Consider the following 18,581-nt stretch of genomic DNA (forward strand, 5'->3'; position numbering starts at 1 on the left):
ATAGCGACAGTTACAGGGTTATTTGTTTCTTCTAGTCTTTTCATATATTAAACAAGAATTTATTTCTGACCCAAAGATGCTCTGAAACAGACACTTGTAACAACATTTTCTGCAAATAACTTTGAAGTATGTTCTTGTCTTTATTTTACCATATTACACATGAATTAAAACAATTTCTTTCTGATATTTTCTTCTATAGCTTGTTAGCCACACTCTCTCATTTGGCTTTTGCCTCAACTTTTAATTTCTCTTTTTTGTTTTGCACTAAGAAGTCACTATGTCTTATTGTGACAAATGTACTGATCTGGCAGTGGTTGTAGGTTGCTCATCAATTTTTTAAATAATGAGTTGCATAATGTAAAAAATAATCCTTTGTAAGCAGGAGGCTCTTGATCAATAAAAGAGCAAAACAAAGCATTCTGCACTTCTGTTGTGGGCAACGTGCCTCATGGCAAACTTAAGAGAAAATATGAACTTTTTAGGACAATTTTTCAACTTGGTATTTGTGTTAAGGCAAAGGCAAGTTAAGTGTAACTTGATTCCTTTTTCTTTCCCCCAATGCATCATGTGATCTCCTTTCTTAGTATTTTAAATTAAATGCACTTTGGGTCAGGGACATCTTGGTTTTGTTTCTTTTCCTAGGCTAAGTGTATTGCTGGTGTTAAAACATAAGCAACATCAGTTGAGTTGTGCAGTCCTGATGCCTTTATGAGGCAATATCAAGAGGTAGCAAAAGGTAATCTATTTTTTTTCCTTCCCCATAGTTGGGCGTGGTTTATCACAGGGTCCTATATCTCACATTCATTTTAATATCAAGTAGAGCTTTAATTTGCTGTTCGTAGTCACTCAATAATATTCAACATTATTCTTTCTTTCTTGTGACTCTTATCTGCTTTCCTCGTAACTGCTTATAGAAATTACTTCTGCGTAGCCAAAACAGCTCTGTGCTCATTTCTTTTTATGAAGAGTGCAGCTATTGAGAGCTTGTCTGTATTTAGTAAAGACAGTAAAGGGTATATAACTTGTAACTATTTGTATTTATTACACATCACAAAGACTGTACATTTAATAAATGAGCCATGTCTCCAATAACATGGGAATAGCTCCCAAGAGAAATGGAGTATAAATACTCTGAGAAGTATTAGATTACCTCCTGAGTACTTCATGAAGTGTTTAAAATGCTTGACTTGGATGTATGAGCACTTTAAACTAATGTAATATCCAAGCCTTTTCAGTCACAGCAGATAGGATCCTGAAGACTGCAGATTCAGCTGTTAGTGTCAGGGGCAGTGATAGATGGGCCATGTCGTTTTATTATAGTAAAATGAAATGTGACTACCTCACAAGAATAGTCTTATGGGAGTCTCCTTCACTGTTATGCACTGACTTTCTGTAGGGAAACCAAGTAACTAAAAGAGCAGGTGCACAAGAGCATTGAGTGAAAGGAGGATTTGGAGGACACAGAGTTTTCTTTTAACTTAGAAAAATTTCATCATGCAGCATTTTTACTAGGAGCAGTCAAAAATTAGATTGAGGTGGGCAGTGGTTTGTTACCAAGTTTCCATGTGTTGTGTTAAAGGACTGTTTGATATGTTACATATATTTACTGAAGTACTTACATCAAATGTGGGATTCTCACTGAACTAAGTGATGGGGGGACTCGCTTTGTGTATGTATGCACCACAGTTAGTTACAAATGGTATTAAAAAAACATAGAAAACATTGATAGTAACCATCTTTGTGAATCAGCATACTTCCTACTCTAATGTATTTGCTTGATAGCCTACCAGGACCACAAGCAGCTTCAGAGGAAAGCATAAGCATGCTGTTGGAAGGACACAAGTATTGTTGCCATCGTTTGTTCAGTCATGACTCTTGTACTCAAACTGAGCTTGTACTACTGTTCTTCAAACTGATTTTGTATCAGTTTACTTGAGAATCATTGCTCTTAATCAGATAGGTGTACCCCTGGGGGTATGCAGAGGTCTTCGGGGATTTATCAGTTCATCTACATATTTGCCTAGTTTTACAACAGCCTATGTACAAAGCACTTACAAAGTCAGTACAAACCAACATTTAATACGACTTCATACACTGCTTGATATGCTGTACACAGAAAAGTACAATATTTATCTTCCAGTTGATTTATTTTGTAACCTATATATTGAGAGAGTTTTTCTGTTTGTTCAAAAAACTCCTAAATGGTAAAAGCTAGGACCACCACATTCAGTCTACCACTTTGTTCATGTTGTAACTTAAAGCAAATAAGGAAAATGTGTCAGGAAAATGTCTCTTCTATATGGTTTTATGACAGGCAATCACATTTTACATACAGTCACCAGGCAGGTGAAGGGGCTGGATTAGGGGTCCATCCTCCAGTTGGCCTCGTGTGTGGGGTGGGGGGAGACAAAGTTTCCCCTCCACCCCTGCAGTTCATACAGGGACATTGCTGACTGTTCCTCTTCAGCAGGAGTGGGGAAAGTGCACAGTTTGCTGCATTGTTCACTCTGCCTGGGTAGTGCAGGGAACAGACGAACCCTGGACTTGCCCCAGCCGGGAAACGTGTACCCCTTCACTGTCTGTGCCTGCTGAAATGGCAGCAGCCACGGAGGGATGCTTCTCAGCTGGCTCCAAGATGTTGTAATGAGGGAGCTGTGGTAATTCTCTGTCCCTGGGGCAGCCTCCACACTGAACTCCTCATCCCCAGCCTTGCCCCCAGAGCAGTGATTTAAATGAAGCATGTACATTTGCATTTTACTTTCAAAAAAACGAAAATTGAGTTAAGGACTGGGGTAACACTGGGTAAATCTAGTATGGTATAATTTAAAAACTAAACCATTTTTTGGCAATAGAGTGTTTGTATACAGATTTGGGGGTTATGTAAGACAAACTCCCTGAAAAGGGGTCCAGTAATCTGGGAAGGTTGAAAGGCACTGCATTTTTTAAAGGACAAAGGTAAGTATAGTAAGAATTTGAGTGCCTGATGCTTAAGCCCATGTATCACAGGCCTGGTGTGAGATCTGAGGCCTAGGCACTAATAGTCAAGAGTTTGCTAATACACACACTGGTTCAATCAGAACATCCCTGTCCATCATGCTGTCATTCTGACCTTATCCTTTGCATGGGTCAGTATGTTCTTGTTACCTACAGAGTGTGTCATCGTATTATCCTGGAATGTATTTACACATTGTGTCTGATACTACAGAAACACATCCAAGAGGTATCAGTCCTGTTGTCACCAGATTCTGTGGGCAGGACCTGCCTCTTGCTCAAAGCTCAGCTTTGCCTTATATTAGCAAAGTCTTGACTACATTTGACTACTCAGGTGTCATGCCAGGTCTGCATTTCATGGGCTTTTGTTTCAGGCCCTCATTTTACTAATAATAAATAAAATAAGATGTCGGTGCAATCAGGATTTCAGGTGTTTCTCTGCATCCTGAACTTGCTGGTTACCCTGTTGTGCTTTAGTTCATGTTTCTAAATCTTTTCTATAGTAGTGAGTTGCTTTGTTGGTTGGGGTTTCTTTTTCACAAAACCAAAAGCTGAGGTGTGACCTATATTATGCAAACACCCAACAAGATGAAATGAAGTAGTGTTTTAGTTTTAGACAGTCTTTGCTTGCCCCTGTGATCTTGGGGTTATTTGATTGCATTTGTTGGGATTTTTTTTCTCCAGTCTTTTTGACTTCCATCCATACATCTCTGTAATTATCTGAACAGTTGCTATATCCATGTGCAAGTATTCATTTTTGGCCCTAACTTGTGTGTATACATGCATGTACTTGTTGCGGGGGGCGGGGGAATGTCAGTTTCCAAGCTTTCTAATTTGTTGCCTCAGGTTTTCTGATCAATTTGCTGCCTTCTCTAGTGGTGTCATGTTACTGTGCTGTACACTCTAGAATGCAGAGAAAAGGATTGTTTTAGTTTATTAAAACTCCACCCACACAGCTCAAGTTATAATCACAGAATAATACAGTACTGCCCAGTGCATCATTTCATACTGTTGGAAGACCTAATATCAGTGAATACTCGACGTTCCAAGCTAAAAGCAAATCTAAGTTTTCTAAAAGGTGAAATGCCTGTGTTCAGTGTCTTGCAGGGTAGACCTAACATCTTGTATTTACTGTTCACTTACCCTTACTGTTAGGCATTTTAAATGAAGAGTGTATCCAAAGTTTGTGAATGTACTCTTCAGTGGTTTTATATAAAACATTTAGGCTGTCTCTACCATCCTCCCTTTGAAGTAGTACGGTAGTGTAAATAGGGTGTTTGGAGATTATTAATGAAATGCTGCGCTGTATATGCAGCTCTTCATTAAACTAATTCTCCTCTGCAGCAACTTTGAAATGTTAAACTTCGAAGCACCAGCTCGTGTCTAGCCGCAGCTCACCTGCCAGTACTTTGAAGTGCCTGTGCAACTTCAAAGTCCTCTTATTCCTCAAAATGTTGAGTAAAGGAGCTTTGAAGTTGCCCAGGCACTTCGAAGTACCGGCAAGTTAGCTGGGGCTATGCAGCATGCTGGCACTTGGAAGTTTAACACTTCAAAGTTGCCATGCGGGAGAATTAGCTTAATGAAGTGCTGCATGTGTAGCGCAGCAGTTCCCAACACCCCGCTAAACATCCTCCCTTCGAAGTAGGGAGGTAGTGTAGACAAGCGCTTAGGGACTAAACAAAATGAACACAAGTTGTTGGGTTTTTTTTCTTAAAGGAGAGTCAAATTTAGCTATATTCTTTAATTCTTGTTGCTAATAGTAGATATTGTAAAACTTGAGAAGAACAATTGTGCTGCTTGTGGCTTCAGAAGCTTATGAGTTATTCTCTGGCAGTAAGATGTCTGTGATCTAACTTGCTGTAGCGGAGGTGAGGCTTCTTTTGGAGTGCTAAGGAAGGGCTGTGGTTTATTCCCCGGGAGTTGGAGGACCTCCCTTGGTGTAAGCTTTCAGAATTTGGTGCTGTAAATCTCTCCCTTCCTGTGGACGAAGGACCCTCTCTCTGCCTTTCTGGAAAAGATTTTTGAATAAAGCATTATGCAACATTAAGCTTTGGCTTTGTTTTTCAATGTTTGCTTGATTTCAAACAGGTGCTGTTTGGTGGTGGTATGAAAAGTCAGCTGGAGGAGCTCCACCTGGATGACGCTTGAAGACGAGAATTGTTGCTCTCCAAGAAATTACATTTTTTCCCCTTGTTTCCGTTTTCATCCTTCCCATACAAACACCACACACCCCATTTTTCTATAGGTATAAAGTACAAGCTTTCGCTCCCTGTAGGATTATGATAGTATTTTGGAGTCAGTATAGTGTGCCTTCCCTGTTTCTATCCCAGCATGCTAATATAGGTTAATACTAGTACAGTCTCATGGGCATGTAAACAACTCAGACTTCCACTTTTTTGTAGAAGGGATGGGATGATCTCCTTATTGAAGGTGTTGTGGATTTGTTGGGTTGTGCTGCTTTGTTAACCTTTACTGCACTTCCTGGGATCCAGGTATACGACGCTTAGAAGATGCTGGTCTGAAGATGGTGAAGCTGCCTGGTGGGAGCTGCAAATACGTATTTTGTATCTGAGCCAGGCTTACTAACACAGCATGTTTTACATAGAGGAGGAGGAGGAGGAGGAGGGATGTGCTGGTTGATGGTGTAAGGCAAGATGGACTCTGAAAGGTAGTTGACAGGAAGAGTTTGGGCACATTTTTGAAGACTAGTGGGAGGTTTAAACTGGGGAGGGAGAAGTTGGGCAGATTTTTCAGAAGGTCAGACCTCACTGAAGTAAGATTGGAAATAAATGTACTTTGCTTTGTTGATGACCTACGGTTACTGGGGAAAGGTGATACGTTAATGCTCTATCTGGAGGGGCTGATTCAGGGGTAATAATAGAAAGTGAAGGTTCTCAGAAATCTAACGGACTTGGCATATTGCTGTATTTTTCCTACTGCCATTGAATTTTTTTTGTCCTTCTGTAGAAATAGACTAAACAGTTGAAAAATATTGAGGCTGTTATATGCAATACACTTCTAGCTATATAATGTGCTAGAATTTTTATAATTTTCATGACCTACCTTCTGCCATTCCCTTACTTGTTTCTGATGCTCCGCTTGAAGGCCTGAATAGAAGAGAGAGAGCTTATACAGAAATAGTAGGTATTCTTTGAGAGCTCCTATATACAGCAATGGCTTAAAAAGTTCTTTGGTGCTTGTTAAGTTTGGCACTGCTCTAGTGGTATAACTTTAGACCCAAAAATGGAATCTTTCATAACTAGCAGCATTTTCAAGTCAGACTCTAGCTGACAAACTTCAATCACAAAACCAGTGTTTTCACCATTTACATTTTTAAATCATTTATTTCCATTCTTCATTTCTATTCAACATTCTGATTTTTTGCTATGGGAAAAGTTTCCTTCCAAAAATGCAGTCTAATTTGGTGAATTAATTTCTTTAAAGAACAGTTGAATAATACAACCAAAACAGCTCATTAGTCTACAGACATATTCAGCAACAGATGTGTACAACATATTACATGCTGAAGATTTACAGCGCAGACTCACCTCTGGTGGTAAAAAAAATCTCTTCCCCAATGCTGCATTTATTTTTTTACTGACCACTTTGAACAATGATGAGAAAAAACAATGTAATGCTTTGCCCCAGATAAATGATCTTTTCCAGTGTTTCCCATTTTATTTGGCCATGGAACACTTTTAAACTCAAAAGAATTCTGCAGAACCCCATTACCATGCTTCAGCTCCCAAACCCACCCCCCCATCTCCAGGATTTCCCTGCCTCAGCCCCCAGATCTACACCCCCTGCTTCTCACAAACCTGCCTGCCCATCCCCAGGCTTAATCCCTCTTGGCCCAAAACCTTCCTCCCCACCATCCCCAGGATTAACCCACCTCAGCCCCAAACTAGCCCCCCGGAGCTAATCCTTCCATGGCGCTGGCTGCGGAGCCTAGGCCAGGTGGCCATGTGCACCCAGCAGAAGGAAGGCTGGTGTGGAGGTGTTCCACTGCTGGGAGTGAGCCAAGTGTAGCCTCTCAGGTGGTTATGGGCTCTCAGTGGCTCCCTGCCTTCCCACTGCTGAAATAATGGAACTAAATTCAGTTGGTTTAACAGTTGGATCCCTCCCCCTGCTCTGCTGGCTGCTAAACCAATTAAATTTAGTTCTACGGTTTCAGCCTCAGCAGGGCAGGGAGCCGCAGAGCAGTCACCTGTTGTAATGGAATTTTCTCGCAGAACCCTTGCTTTCATTTCATGGAACCCTGAGGTTCCATGGGACACCGTGTGCGAAACACTCAGCTATTACTGTGGATTTAGTGAAGTTTTGAAATAGGCACAAGTACAATTGCAAATAAGTCTTGCCAAATAGTATCTTGCCAAAGCAAGAAAAAGTTGCAAAACCTATTAAGCTTTTTTAAACCCTCTTTTCAATAATGAAAACACGTTTTTTCATTCTCAATCAGCATGGAGTGAGCCAGATTCAAACTGAATGTTTTGGGCAGTTGTGAAATGCCTGACTCATGGAGTTCTTGTCAAACACTATTTTAGACCTCCCAATGCTGCAAAAGCTTGGGCACAGAAGTAACTTTTCACCTGTGAGCAGGCTGACATCAGTGAAGCTACTCAAGTGCATAAATTTAAGCATAAGTGTTTGTAGGCCTGGGATCTTGTTTCTAATTGATATCCGAATCAGCTTCTGTGGCAATATTTCAATATTTCTGTTTTTGGCAAGATTTCTGCAAGAGCTAGAAGCAGGAAAGCACCGGAAATTGTTTTCTCAAGATTTCTAGCACAAGTTTTCAGACATCAGCACTTCAGGTAACCTTTAGAAAATCATTCTAAATTGTAATACATCTACTCTGAACATCATTCCTAATGTTGTGAATTAAACAATCCCAGATCCTACCAGCATGACAGCAGACTTTACCTGAGCCTTTTCATTTCCTCCCTGGGTTCTGTCCAAGGGGCATGTGAAAGCTTCGTTGTGGCATGGAAATTCAAGTTCTCCACTGCATTTTCTTTTGGAGTATTTTGCTGATAATTCAGCAAGTCTCTGCTAGTCATTTCTGATCGTATCAAATTAGATACAAACTCTTTCTCTGCAACAACAGAAATCATCAGAAAAAAAAACCCTTTGAAAGTGATTGCTTTAAAAAGAAATTTAATGAAATTTCCCATTTTCCTCAAGGTTATAGTAAATCAGTTGGATAATTTCTAAGAAATCTGATTTGTATGTAAAGACACACAGCTTATATTTGTATAGCTCATGAGAGCTAGCCTTTTTTTATTAACAAAATTATTCTGACAGTTTAATTGATCAGTTAAAGCTGGAAAGTGATGATTGCCAGTTACACAGTGACAGTGGTTGCTCTTTGGTTAGACTTATGAGGTTTCCATATTCCATATTGGCTGGGTAGACTTTTTCTATAAAAGTATGAATTAAGCAGAATCAGAGTTCTCAGAATTAAAAAATTACACCACTTGGTATTTTCTTCCTTGATAATCCACAGCTAACTGACATCTGCTTTCTGAGATGTAGGTTATGGATACTAAAAGGGCTGAGGGGAGATAGACACACAGGTCCTCTCTCTCTCTCTCTCCCCCCGACCCAACGCTCTTCCTTCCAGTAGCCATTGGGCATCTAGTTCATTCAATCTCCTATCAGGACTGGAACCCTACTGCCCAGCACCAGAGCTGAGTTGGTATGTCTGTTACGTACTGTTGAGTTGAATGTAGCATGTCTGCTGTAGACCTCACTTTCACAAGATAGATCTGAAATGTAAACTAATCCCAGCGGAAACTCCTCGAATTGTTTTTTCTGCTTAAAAAGCTTATGTGATGTTATCAAATTAAAATATAACCATATAAATTATTAAAACAATGAAGAGTCCTTTGGCACCTTAAAGACTAACAGAGTTATTCGGGCATAAGCCCTTTAATTTCCTCTCCGTGCATATGATGAAGTGGATTTTTGCCCACGTAAGCTTATGCCCAAATAAAAGTATTTAAGGTGCCATAGGACTCCTCATTTTTGCAGATTCAGACCAACACAGCTACTGCCTCCAATACATACCGATTATTACTGCAACCATTATTACATATTTCCAACAAATCTTGCATAAAAGATGGCATGCGTGGTATCTGTGGAAAGGTTCTGATTTGCTAGCTATTAGTATGCTATTTATGCATGTACCCTTTTTGCATGTGAAGTCTGGCTATGCACCTATATTTCACGATTGCCTTTTGTGGTAAGACCCATGAGGTATTTAGACAGCACATTGCAAAAGGGACTCTTCCAGTTGTGTGGCCCACCAAGAACCACTTAAGTCACAGTCGACCATGGAAAACACCCCATTTGCATCTAATGGTCTTTACTGTGAATGTTCAAACTATAATGTGAGAGTAATGGTTTCTGCTGTGACTAAGCCAAATCAGATATGGGCACATGACTTACTTATGTTAGATTTCTAAAGGATTGGTAACAGTGTGATCTTTGGGAAAGATCTAAGTTATTTATATATTGACTTGGAAGTGTGGCTGTTCCTTGGAAGAACCTTTTATTTAATGAGACTGGTTGTAAAGAACCACTCATCTCTGTCTGAAACCAGTGTTTTGGGGGTGATACAAAGACTAGAATGCATCAGGAAATTGCTTTTATGACTTTTTGCTAGCCAGTGAGACAGAAGTTCACTTTTATAGCTGATTTGATATCCCTCATGGGAGAATAATCAACAGCATTTGGGGGTATATTTGCACTATTTCCCAGCTGTTTGTCCTGAATTTGGTATTCTCAGTTGTGACTCCATGAAGGCATGGTTATAGCTTGCACCTCTGGTTTAGGCTTACTTCTAGTTAGCAGCCCTACCCAGGTTCCCCGAGAGGGTGGCTTTATAAGTCAGAAGTCTCTAAAAGCCAAGCGAGTCAATCCATTGTTGTGTTGGCTAAATAAAAGCATTGCATGGGGAAACTTGGTAGTTTAACTACACATGACTAGGTAATAACACATGGCAGGTAGTCGTGCTGGCAAAATGCATTAAGGCCAAATGCTAAGGCCAACGTCAAAGAATGAGTGAACACTTGCAAATCAGTGCAGTAGTAGCATAATATGTACTTTACTGTTTCCCCCCACTCCCCTTTCTTTGAGTGGTGTGTTTTGGGGCTTTTGTAACTTAATGCTGGCAGTGAAGCTGATCCATTAGATCTGATCCTAAGAAAGACGTACCCTCTGAGCAGTATGATTCAGCCAACGCGGCAAGGTCATGTGGTCAGTGATACCCTAATAACCAAAATTGCTACCCCAGTCTAACCACATTCTGCCCTGATTTTCATCTTTGTATTCTCACTGAATTCAGTTCAGTGGGGTTTCGAAAATATTGTATGAGTACAAGTGAAAGCAGAAAATGGCTTTAGGATTAACTGAGAAATTTTGTGTCATTTATAGTGTGTGTCAGTTTCCTTGTTCAATTTTCTATTGCCTCCTTACAGAATACATGGAGCAAAATCAAGTGAGGCAGTGAAAAAGTGGTGGCTGAACTAAACAGGAGAAGTAAAACAATGCCACGAATAAGACAGTCTCACATATCCAGCTTCACACTAACAATTGGTGAAGAGTTTATGTAGCTGGTTCAGTTCAGGATGGGATGTTTCACTTCTCACAAGGCCTCTGAGAAAAAGACCTAAACTGGTTAAAGTGGCCCTAGCAGAAAAGGGGCTTTTCTGGGGTGAGCTGAGAGAAGCCAGTTGGGAAGTGTCAGTGAAAAAGGTGACAAGTTGGGAGGAGTCACTCAGAAATCTGCAAGCAAGATAGGGTTTCTCTCCCATGTACAGGATAGGTAATAAGCCTGATACCCCCAAGCTGTGGGTAAAGTGGCTAAGCTTAATAATGGGCATACATATATATATGTGTATATATAGGTCTCTGTTATTTTACATGGTGTGCCTTTTACACAGAAGAAACGATGTGCTGTCATGTTCTCTTGAAGAGAAATCTTTTCAGAGTGCAATCCGAGTTGTAATTCCTGAATTAGTCATAGATGGAAACCAGAAAATTAACCCAAAACCCTACTGGTGATAGAAAGGCCTGACATCTGTAGGTTTTAATTTGGTAAGTCGTGAGAGAGGACAGTAGTGCAGCTAGCTGGGTAATTGGGACAGGGCCATTATAATTTAAAAACATATGGGTGCACGCACATGAATTTTTCACCTCTTATACTTGCCCTTGACAGCCACTCTTGAATCTCTGCAAGGGAGTCTGTCTGTAGAATGTCACGGAGTTTTTCCAGGACCTGGAAGAAGTGCAGTACAGTTCTGACTGACTTAGGGGTACGAATATGCCAGACAGCTCTATAGTAGGGCCATCAAACAATTTGTTAAAAATTGCAAGATTTAAAAAAAGTTGATCGATTGCTGTTTTAACCATACTGTTAAACTATAATAAATCAATATACAAGTCCATTAAGCACTAATTGTTCAGCCAATTTGTAAGACAGACAAATGTGTTTACATTTATAGGAGATCATTTATCAGAGCTCATCCCTTTTGATTTACAGTCTCACCTGAAGGTGAAAGCAGGCATTTTCCTGGCACTGTTGTAGCTGGCACAGCAAGGTATTTATATGAAGACATATTAAACATTCACACGCCCCTTCAATTAATCGGGGCTATTTTTACTCTACTTAATTTGTTTAGCCTTAAGTGCAATTCTTAGGCAGTCCTACTTCATAGCACCAAACTGTCCAAAGGCTCATTTACATGCACATCTACTTCTGTATGCCTTCATGTGCCAACAATGCCCCTCTGTCACATACCTCAGACAAATCAAACTGTTTCTATTCAAAAGAAAAAGTGGACCAAACTCAGACATTAAGAATGGCAGCATTCAAAAATCTGTGGGAGAGCACTTCAACCTTCCTGAACACAGTTTCTTGGATTTACAAGTTGCCATTCTCAGGCAAAGACATTTCTGAAACAGACTGCAAGGAGCAATAGCTGAACTGGAATTCATCTGTAAATTTGACACTGAACCAACCACTAAACCAAGGGCGTCCAATACATTTGTCACATGTGGCGAATACAGGGGTGGCCAACCTGTGGCACTTGGAACCTTTAAATACCTCTCCTGAGAGATGCAAGCAGCGAGTGCAATCTGCCCACTCCATGCATGCGCCCCCACCACTTGGTGGGAGGAGCAAGTGGCGGCTGCGGCGGTGGCTCTGGAAGCTCTGGTGAGTCACCAGCATTGAATTAGAACGGGGTCATGGTGGGGAGCTGGTAGTGCCTGGCTCTGGGCAAGGGAAAGGCTCGAGCACCTGGCTCTATAAAGTTTTGTATAATATAATGTGGTGAATATGGAATGACGACTATCAGAAGGGTGGCAATCTTTGAATTCCTGTTGAACACTGCTGCACTAAATAGACACCTGGAGTGGCATTCCCATTACAACAGATAATTTCCCATTCAGGTTCTCCTACTTTCTCATCACTGTTGGAGATGAGCTACAGCCACTCTGCTCCTAATAGCACTGATGTTACACTCCCATCTCTGAATCCCTAGTGGTTGGTTGGTTTTGTTTTTCCTTCAGCGTCTCAGGAAGTGAGCTGTATCTCATGAAAGCTTATGCCCTAATACTCAAATAAGTGTGTTAGTGTTTCAAGTGCCATCAAACTCCTCACAGTTTTTTTTCCTTTTCCCTTAAGTCCCAATGTTGTGAAATTGGGTATGCAAAATTTTAGTGGTACAAGCTGCCCAGAATGAAATTCCTTTTTTAAAATCAGTTTTGTGCAGCGCTAATTAATAGACATTCGTACCATTCAAGGAGGAGAGCAGGCGAACTGGAGGTTTGAGGATTACACCCTGTACACAGTGTAGCAGAGAGCACTGATTGCAGCTCAGGTACCTATTACGCTGCTCTCTCTGTTTCTAACATTTCCAGTGTCTGAGGTTTGCACTCTGACAGGGTCAACCCCCTACGAACTCCCAAAGTAATCTCTGGATACAAATTCATCGATTTAGTTAGGTACTGACCCCCAAAACTCTGCACCGTCTTCTGGGAACGTTACACAAACAGTAACCACTTACTACTTGTCTTACTTTTATTTCCTGATCCAGGTAGCTTGGGGCATAGTTTATATTCTCTCTGACTTCTGGCTTGTAATGGGTAAAACGGCCTGGCGAAGAGGGACAGGTAAGAGAAGGACGCATCTCATGGCCAGCTGCAGTCAGCGAACGAGCTGGTGGTTTTTTCAAAAGATCTTCCTGAGCAGAAGGCAAGGTATGAACAGATTCAGCAGGTACAAATTACATGATTAAAGGCTGAATGGAAAAAAGGCCCAGCCTTGCCTCCCTAGAAGCCAATGGTTATTTTAGCATTGGCTTCAATGGGTGTTGAACCCCTCCCTAAGCCTATCACTAGCATGGCTCTCTCTCTCTATCCCTAAGAGTGTTAGATTTCTTGCAACAGGACCACAAAGAAGGAGAAATACACAGTTAATAGTTTAGCCTAGTCCAATAACTACTCACAGTAGGTGCAGTGCCCCCAGTGCGCCCAGGTGGTAATCATAGACTCAGATCCACAAAAGGCCTGTTAGTAAATTGAGGCACTTACAGGGTTAGGATGCAGCCCAGTAGGGATTTTGTAGATTACGATGTTGCCTAAAATTGAGGCATAGGTGTCTCAATGGTGTTTTGGACTCCTAAAGAGCTTTGTGGATCCAGTTCTAATCCTTAAATCTGGATTTTTCTTATTAAATGAGAAAATCTCTCTGGACATGAGTTGTTGTGGGCATAGTTTTCCCATCAAGAACTTCTTATGGGAGTGAAACTCTCTAAAGAGCAGGGATTTTGAAAAGCACTCTGAAAGAACTGCTGATGAGTGGTCAAGGTTCCTGCGTTCTGTTCCTGGCTTTGACATTATATAATGCTGGCTAAGTTGCTTAATGTCTCTGTGCCTTAGTTTACTAATTGGTTTAAAAATGGGTGAAATAGTTGTCTTAACAGGTGTTTGTGTTTGTCAAATGCTTTGGGGCTCAGAGAGGACAAGCACTCTGAGTTCAAGGTATAACTAATGGAAGATGTCTGAGCAGGGATATACAAGAAAAACTGGCCTCTTGTAAACAATGCTCAGACTCTTAATTAGTCCCAATTATTGACGTAAAAGTGCTGAAAAGTTAGACAATGTTTATATTACAGAAATTAACCTGCTTAATGTCAAGGTTCCCTCCTCTACTGATTTGATGATTGTGATCTCTGATTTTGGGTCCTCGCAATACTTTAAAGGCTGCAGTTCTTGTTGAGCTTTTGCTCTCCCTGGCAGCAAGAGAGCTGTGAGTGTAGGTATAAAACCTAAGTGCTAAGGGCACAGAGCTGCTATAAATAACGGCAAATCTTTCTTTACCTTTCTCAGTAAAGCAAGGGAGTCTCTCACCCGTTTAGAGAACTCAGTCACTTCCTCTCTCCCAGGCTCTGGAAGTTGACAGAGAAACATATTTTCAGCGAGTTTAATGTTGAAATCAAGATAATAACATTTCATTTTAATAGTCTGTGGAGTTATGCAAAATCACAACTGCTCACGTGAGCCTGGTCGGCGTGGACCTTTCCCAATGTGTGGATAAGCCTGGAGGCTTAGCATAGTGCTGTTAGCAGATGGTTCATCCATGTCTTGTCGAGTTAGCTCATGTTGCAGCTCACGTTCTCGCTGTGGGATTAGGATTTTGTTGACAGCCTGGTGTGGTCTTGAAAAACTCCGTGCATCTCTCACAACACAGACAGGTGCGTTATTTAACCCTGAAGGAGATGAGTACAGAGATGCAAACTTTAATCGCCATTAACAAATGTCTGCAGACCATCATTGGGGTAGGGCCTCAGCTGAGTGGTGGACGCTGTTGCTATAAAAACTCATTGGGGTGTGTGTGTGTGTAGTGAACTTAGTGCCTGTTGAATGGTGCCTGTGAAAGGAGATCTGAACAATAATGTGAACACATGCTGCACAGAATGGAGAGTACCAGCATCTCTGACTCTTATACTAATCCCAAAGGTCTCCATCATGACTCTGGGTCCTATGCTTAGCCCCTTTCATCTCACCATGGCGGAGACCATGGACGTTGCAGAAGCTGTGCACATTGTCCTTGTAGGGAGAAGATACCTCATCTCCTTCGAGACATTACCCTTCTAGTTGATGCTTGAAGAGAGAAGCATTGACAAGTTCTGCATCCAGCCTATTGTAGCTGGAGAAAGGAGGTATTTTGATTTATATTGCTTCATAAAGCCAAGCAGAAACTTGACAGGTTCTGTGCAAGTTTCCTCTGCATCTCAAACTGTTCTCTGTATTGCTTTGGGCTTCTCTTAGCAGGCCACTCTTGACTCTGGTCTGCATGGGAAAGTTAGTGCACAGTAAGACAGGGTGTAAATTTAAGCATACCAAGAGTACCCTGGGATGGCTTAACTTAATGCACTCCTAAAATGCAGTAAGGCACTGTACAGGAAGGTGAGCTCATGCAGAATACCTAGTGCACACTAGCCTCTCTGCATTAGCTTCTACCAACTTTTTCCCTCATGTAGACAAGACCTTGCAACTCACTGAGCTCTGCTCTGGATTCCCTTATGTTTTTAAGCTGGTATGAAACCAAGGCCTCGTCTGTCACCCCTTGATGCCAGGCCTCAGTGAACAGAATCCATCTTTTATAGTTTCCCCAGAACAGACAAACTTTAAGCAGTAGGCTTTCCATGGCTCTGCTAGTGGCATTCACACACCCAACCAAGTCTGCTTATTGAGCTAAAGGAGCCACAACCATTGGAATAACAGATATGATCTAGTCTAGTCCAGTAGAGGGCAGAGGAACATAGTCTGGTCACTTTGTTACAGCAAATGGCTGCAAGTGATGTTGATGGCCTGACTGCTTTCCTGTCTGACAGCCATTCAGAAGAGAAATTCAAGTTTACTTAATGGGGCCAGTAGCTAGATATGTTAATAGACAGCTACTCATTAACTATGGGGCCTTCCTGCAGGCCTTCTGTCCACAAGTCTATTTGTTGTCGTTCAGATACCACCAAGTCTGTTTTCCTGAAATTATTGTAACGTGTCTCTAGCTTATCTCTGTCCAGATTGATATCAAGTTCAGGGACAGAGCGGTTTAGGGACATTCCTTCTACTTGGTATTACTTAACCTGTGGTTTTGTGTTTATATAAACATTTTGTCTCCAAGAGACCAGCTTAGTGCTGTACATGAATATCTGTTTGTCCCAGTTAATAAGGTATAGCATCCCTTTAAAGGAGCAAACAAATGTCATTTCTCTGAGTGTCTTAGATGAGGACAAGACCCCTCACATCAGACTGTTTTGAGGACATTTGGGGCACGAGTGGTGGGTCACGGCTGCATAAGGTAACTGGGAGCTCAAGACCACTCTGGGCATCTTGTCCTCCCCTTGTATGCCCCTAAGAGGGGCTGATATCCCAGTCTTACAAATGTTAATATTCACACTTCAAATTTTCACATAAGTTTTTTGTACCTGGGCATTCAAGTGTCACCCTGAGGGGCTGTACTGCTTAGGGGACAGACTGGGGCACTGCTGTCCCCTGGATTATTGTCACAGCTCATGCTTGTACTAGTGTAAACTCCGGACACCTGATTTAGCTGTCTGGAAAACTAGAGCCCATGTGCCAATGACAGTAAACCTGATTCCAGTGCCTTCGCACCTCATTTGGTTTGTGATTGTTGGGGGATCTCAGGGGTCTGCAGTGCGGGTTGACTGTACAGATCCTGCACTGCAGTTCCAAAGAGAACACAGGCACACAGCCAAGGGCTATCAACACAGAAGGGAGCAGAACAGCCATCGAGATGCCACATTGGTAACGGCATCTCGCTACAAATGGGACATGTAGATTTCTGGACTTAAGAACCCGAGAGGAAGAGGACATTGCCCAACCTAGCTGGGGTAGCACTTTTACCCATAGTTTTGTTTATGAACTCTGTGGGGCTTTGTCCCCAAATTAATGCCCAGTTACTCCACTTCCCTTTATTATAAAGGTTATTTTCCACACTCTGACTCCATGCTTGCACTCTCAGAGGAGTCTGGGGTGTTAAGTGACTTTCTCAGGTTACTGGGTTGGGGCTTGAGCCAGTTCTGTGTTGGATGTGTGGAGAGAAACTCCCAAGTATTGAACCCGGCCCTGGCAGCTGCTGGCTCTCCCTGCCAGAAGCATCACATTTATTTTTTCAGGCTGCTGCTCTCTGCAGTTGCTTTTTGTTGTACCAAAGCAAATCCATTTCTTTGTTAATAGGGATGACGGGCAATAGGCCCCTCATTGTCGTTTGTCAAGTCTTTCAAAATCTCTCCCTGAAGTTAAGATTAACGCACTTCAGCAAGTTGTAAGGTAACGTAGGGCAGCATGGAAGCAGCCACCCTAGAAAGTCAGTTGAGGCTCAGCAGTTTGGCACACAGTAAATGCATGACAGCTGCTCACTCTAAACATAGCTAGTGTTGAAAAGCAGATAATATAAAATGATGTATTTACTCAACAAGTTGCTACCTGTGTGTGTTCAGAAATGAGGTTGGTCAAAAAAAAAAACAGGTGGGGAAACATTGCAACATATTTAAAATTCATTTGTGCTGAAAATTTCTGGCCAGCCCTTATTCAGTGGCAGCACACTACCTTCTTGACTGTAAAGATTTTAAAAAACACAGAAACTAACTCATGTGACGTGCCTTGTCTCTCAAGTGCTAGAGGAGAATGAGTTAGGCTCCCATATGGCTCATGAATCATTATCCACAGAATTGTTAATTAAATTCCAATTACAGGGCCAAATTCTAAACATCAGACCTGCAATCCTAGCCTCAGACTTATTTAAATGATCTGACTTTCTCAGTCCTTCAATAGCTCCTTACCACTCTTTTCTTCTCATTCCTTACCTACAGTTATGTGTTGGCTATGTGGTGCTTTTCAGTTTTTCTTTTGGTTTGGGATTTTTTGGTGAAAGTGGTAAGCAAACGTGAAAGATTTTGTGTGTGTGTGATGCTGAGTATTTTTTTTGTTTGTTTGTTTTTTTAAGACAAACACAAAATTCCTACATTTCTTTTCAGGAGAACCAGGCTGGAGGTTGCAGCCTGGTGATGTGTTTCTAGGAGGATGCTTTACCTTGAATATGGCAGACTGTCCTGGGATGTGGGATGTGCCTGGAGAGAAAATAAGTTCCACTGGTCCATCCAGAAGGCGACTCACTCTGACTTTTCTGCCTTATTACTTTGTCATTGAATTCAGGCTCCGGGTGTTGTTTGAAATTAATATTCATGATGTAGCTTTGCTATTCTCCCCACAATGACTCCTGGGGTAGCCAGTCCTGACACCAGCTCATCAACAGCCAACAAATGCTGGAAGTAAAGAATAACAATCATGGACATGAAGGGAGTCTAACACTTGAATTGCTACTTTTTTATTACTGTCTCTCTAACATTCATTCTGGGGCAGTCTTAAGCAAGCCACAGGCTCAGTTAGGAGACTGTCTCAGGCTACACATCTGGAGTGTGCCAAAATAGTCTTGGAACCACTATGGTCAATTATTGCTAGCCAGCCCTGAACAGGTCTTCTGAACATGCAACGCC

At 41.5% G+C, this 18,581-nt stretch overlaps 1 protein-coding gene across 14 annotated transcripts in view; it reads right to left on the reverse strand.

Annotated features, from left to right (window-relative positions):
- The window catches only part of C4H4orf17 (chromosome 4 C4orf17 homolog), a 72,561-nt gene that overhangs the window by 8,390 nt on the left and 45,590 nt on the right, over positions 1-18,581 (reverse strand). For 9 of the 14 annotated variants that reach the window (XM_074993546.1, XM_074993549.1, XM_074993547.1 and 6 more), the window contains 8 exons: positions 18,118-18,350; positions 14,556-14,768; positions 14,380-14,447; positions 13,077-13,241; positions 11,191-11,272; positions 7,915-8,086; positions 6,055-6,098; positions 4,514-4,999 (listed from right to left, as the gene is read on the reverse strand). In XM_074993546.1, coding sequence (XP_074849647.1) covers positions 4,812-4,999; positions 6,055-6,098; positions 7,915-8,086; positions 11,191-11,272; positions 13,077-13,241; positions 14,380-14,447; positions 14,556-14,768; positions 18,118-18,271 — 1,086 coding nt within the window. In that variant the 5' untranslated portion in view covers positions 18,272-18,350 and the 3' untranslated portion in view covers positions 4,514-4,811. Of the gene's footprint in view, positions 1-116; positions 3,895-4,513; positions 5,000-6,054; positions 6,099-7,914; positions 8,087-11,190; positions 11,273-13,076; positions 13,242-14,379; positions 14,448-14,555; positions 14,769-18,117; positions 18,351-18,581 lie in introns of those variants that run through there. The other 5 variants (XM_074993558.1, XM_074993557.1, XM_074993560.1 and 2 more) reach the window with 4 other exon arrangements.

Source organism: Carettochelys insculpta, chromosome 4, assembly GCF_033958435.1.
Source record: "Carettochelys insculpta isolate YL-2023 chromosome 4, ASM3395843v1, whole genome shotgun sequence".
In the NCBI taxonomy this organism is placed as follows: Eukaryota; Metazoa; Chordata; order Testudines; family Carettochelyidae; genus Carettochelys; species Carettochelys insculpta.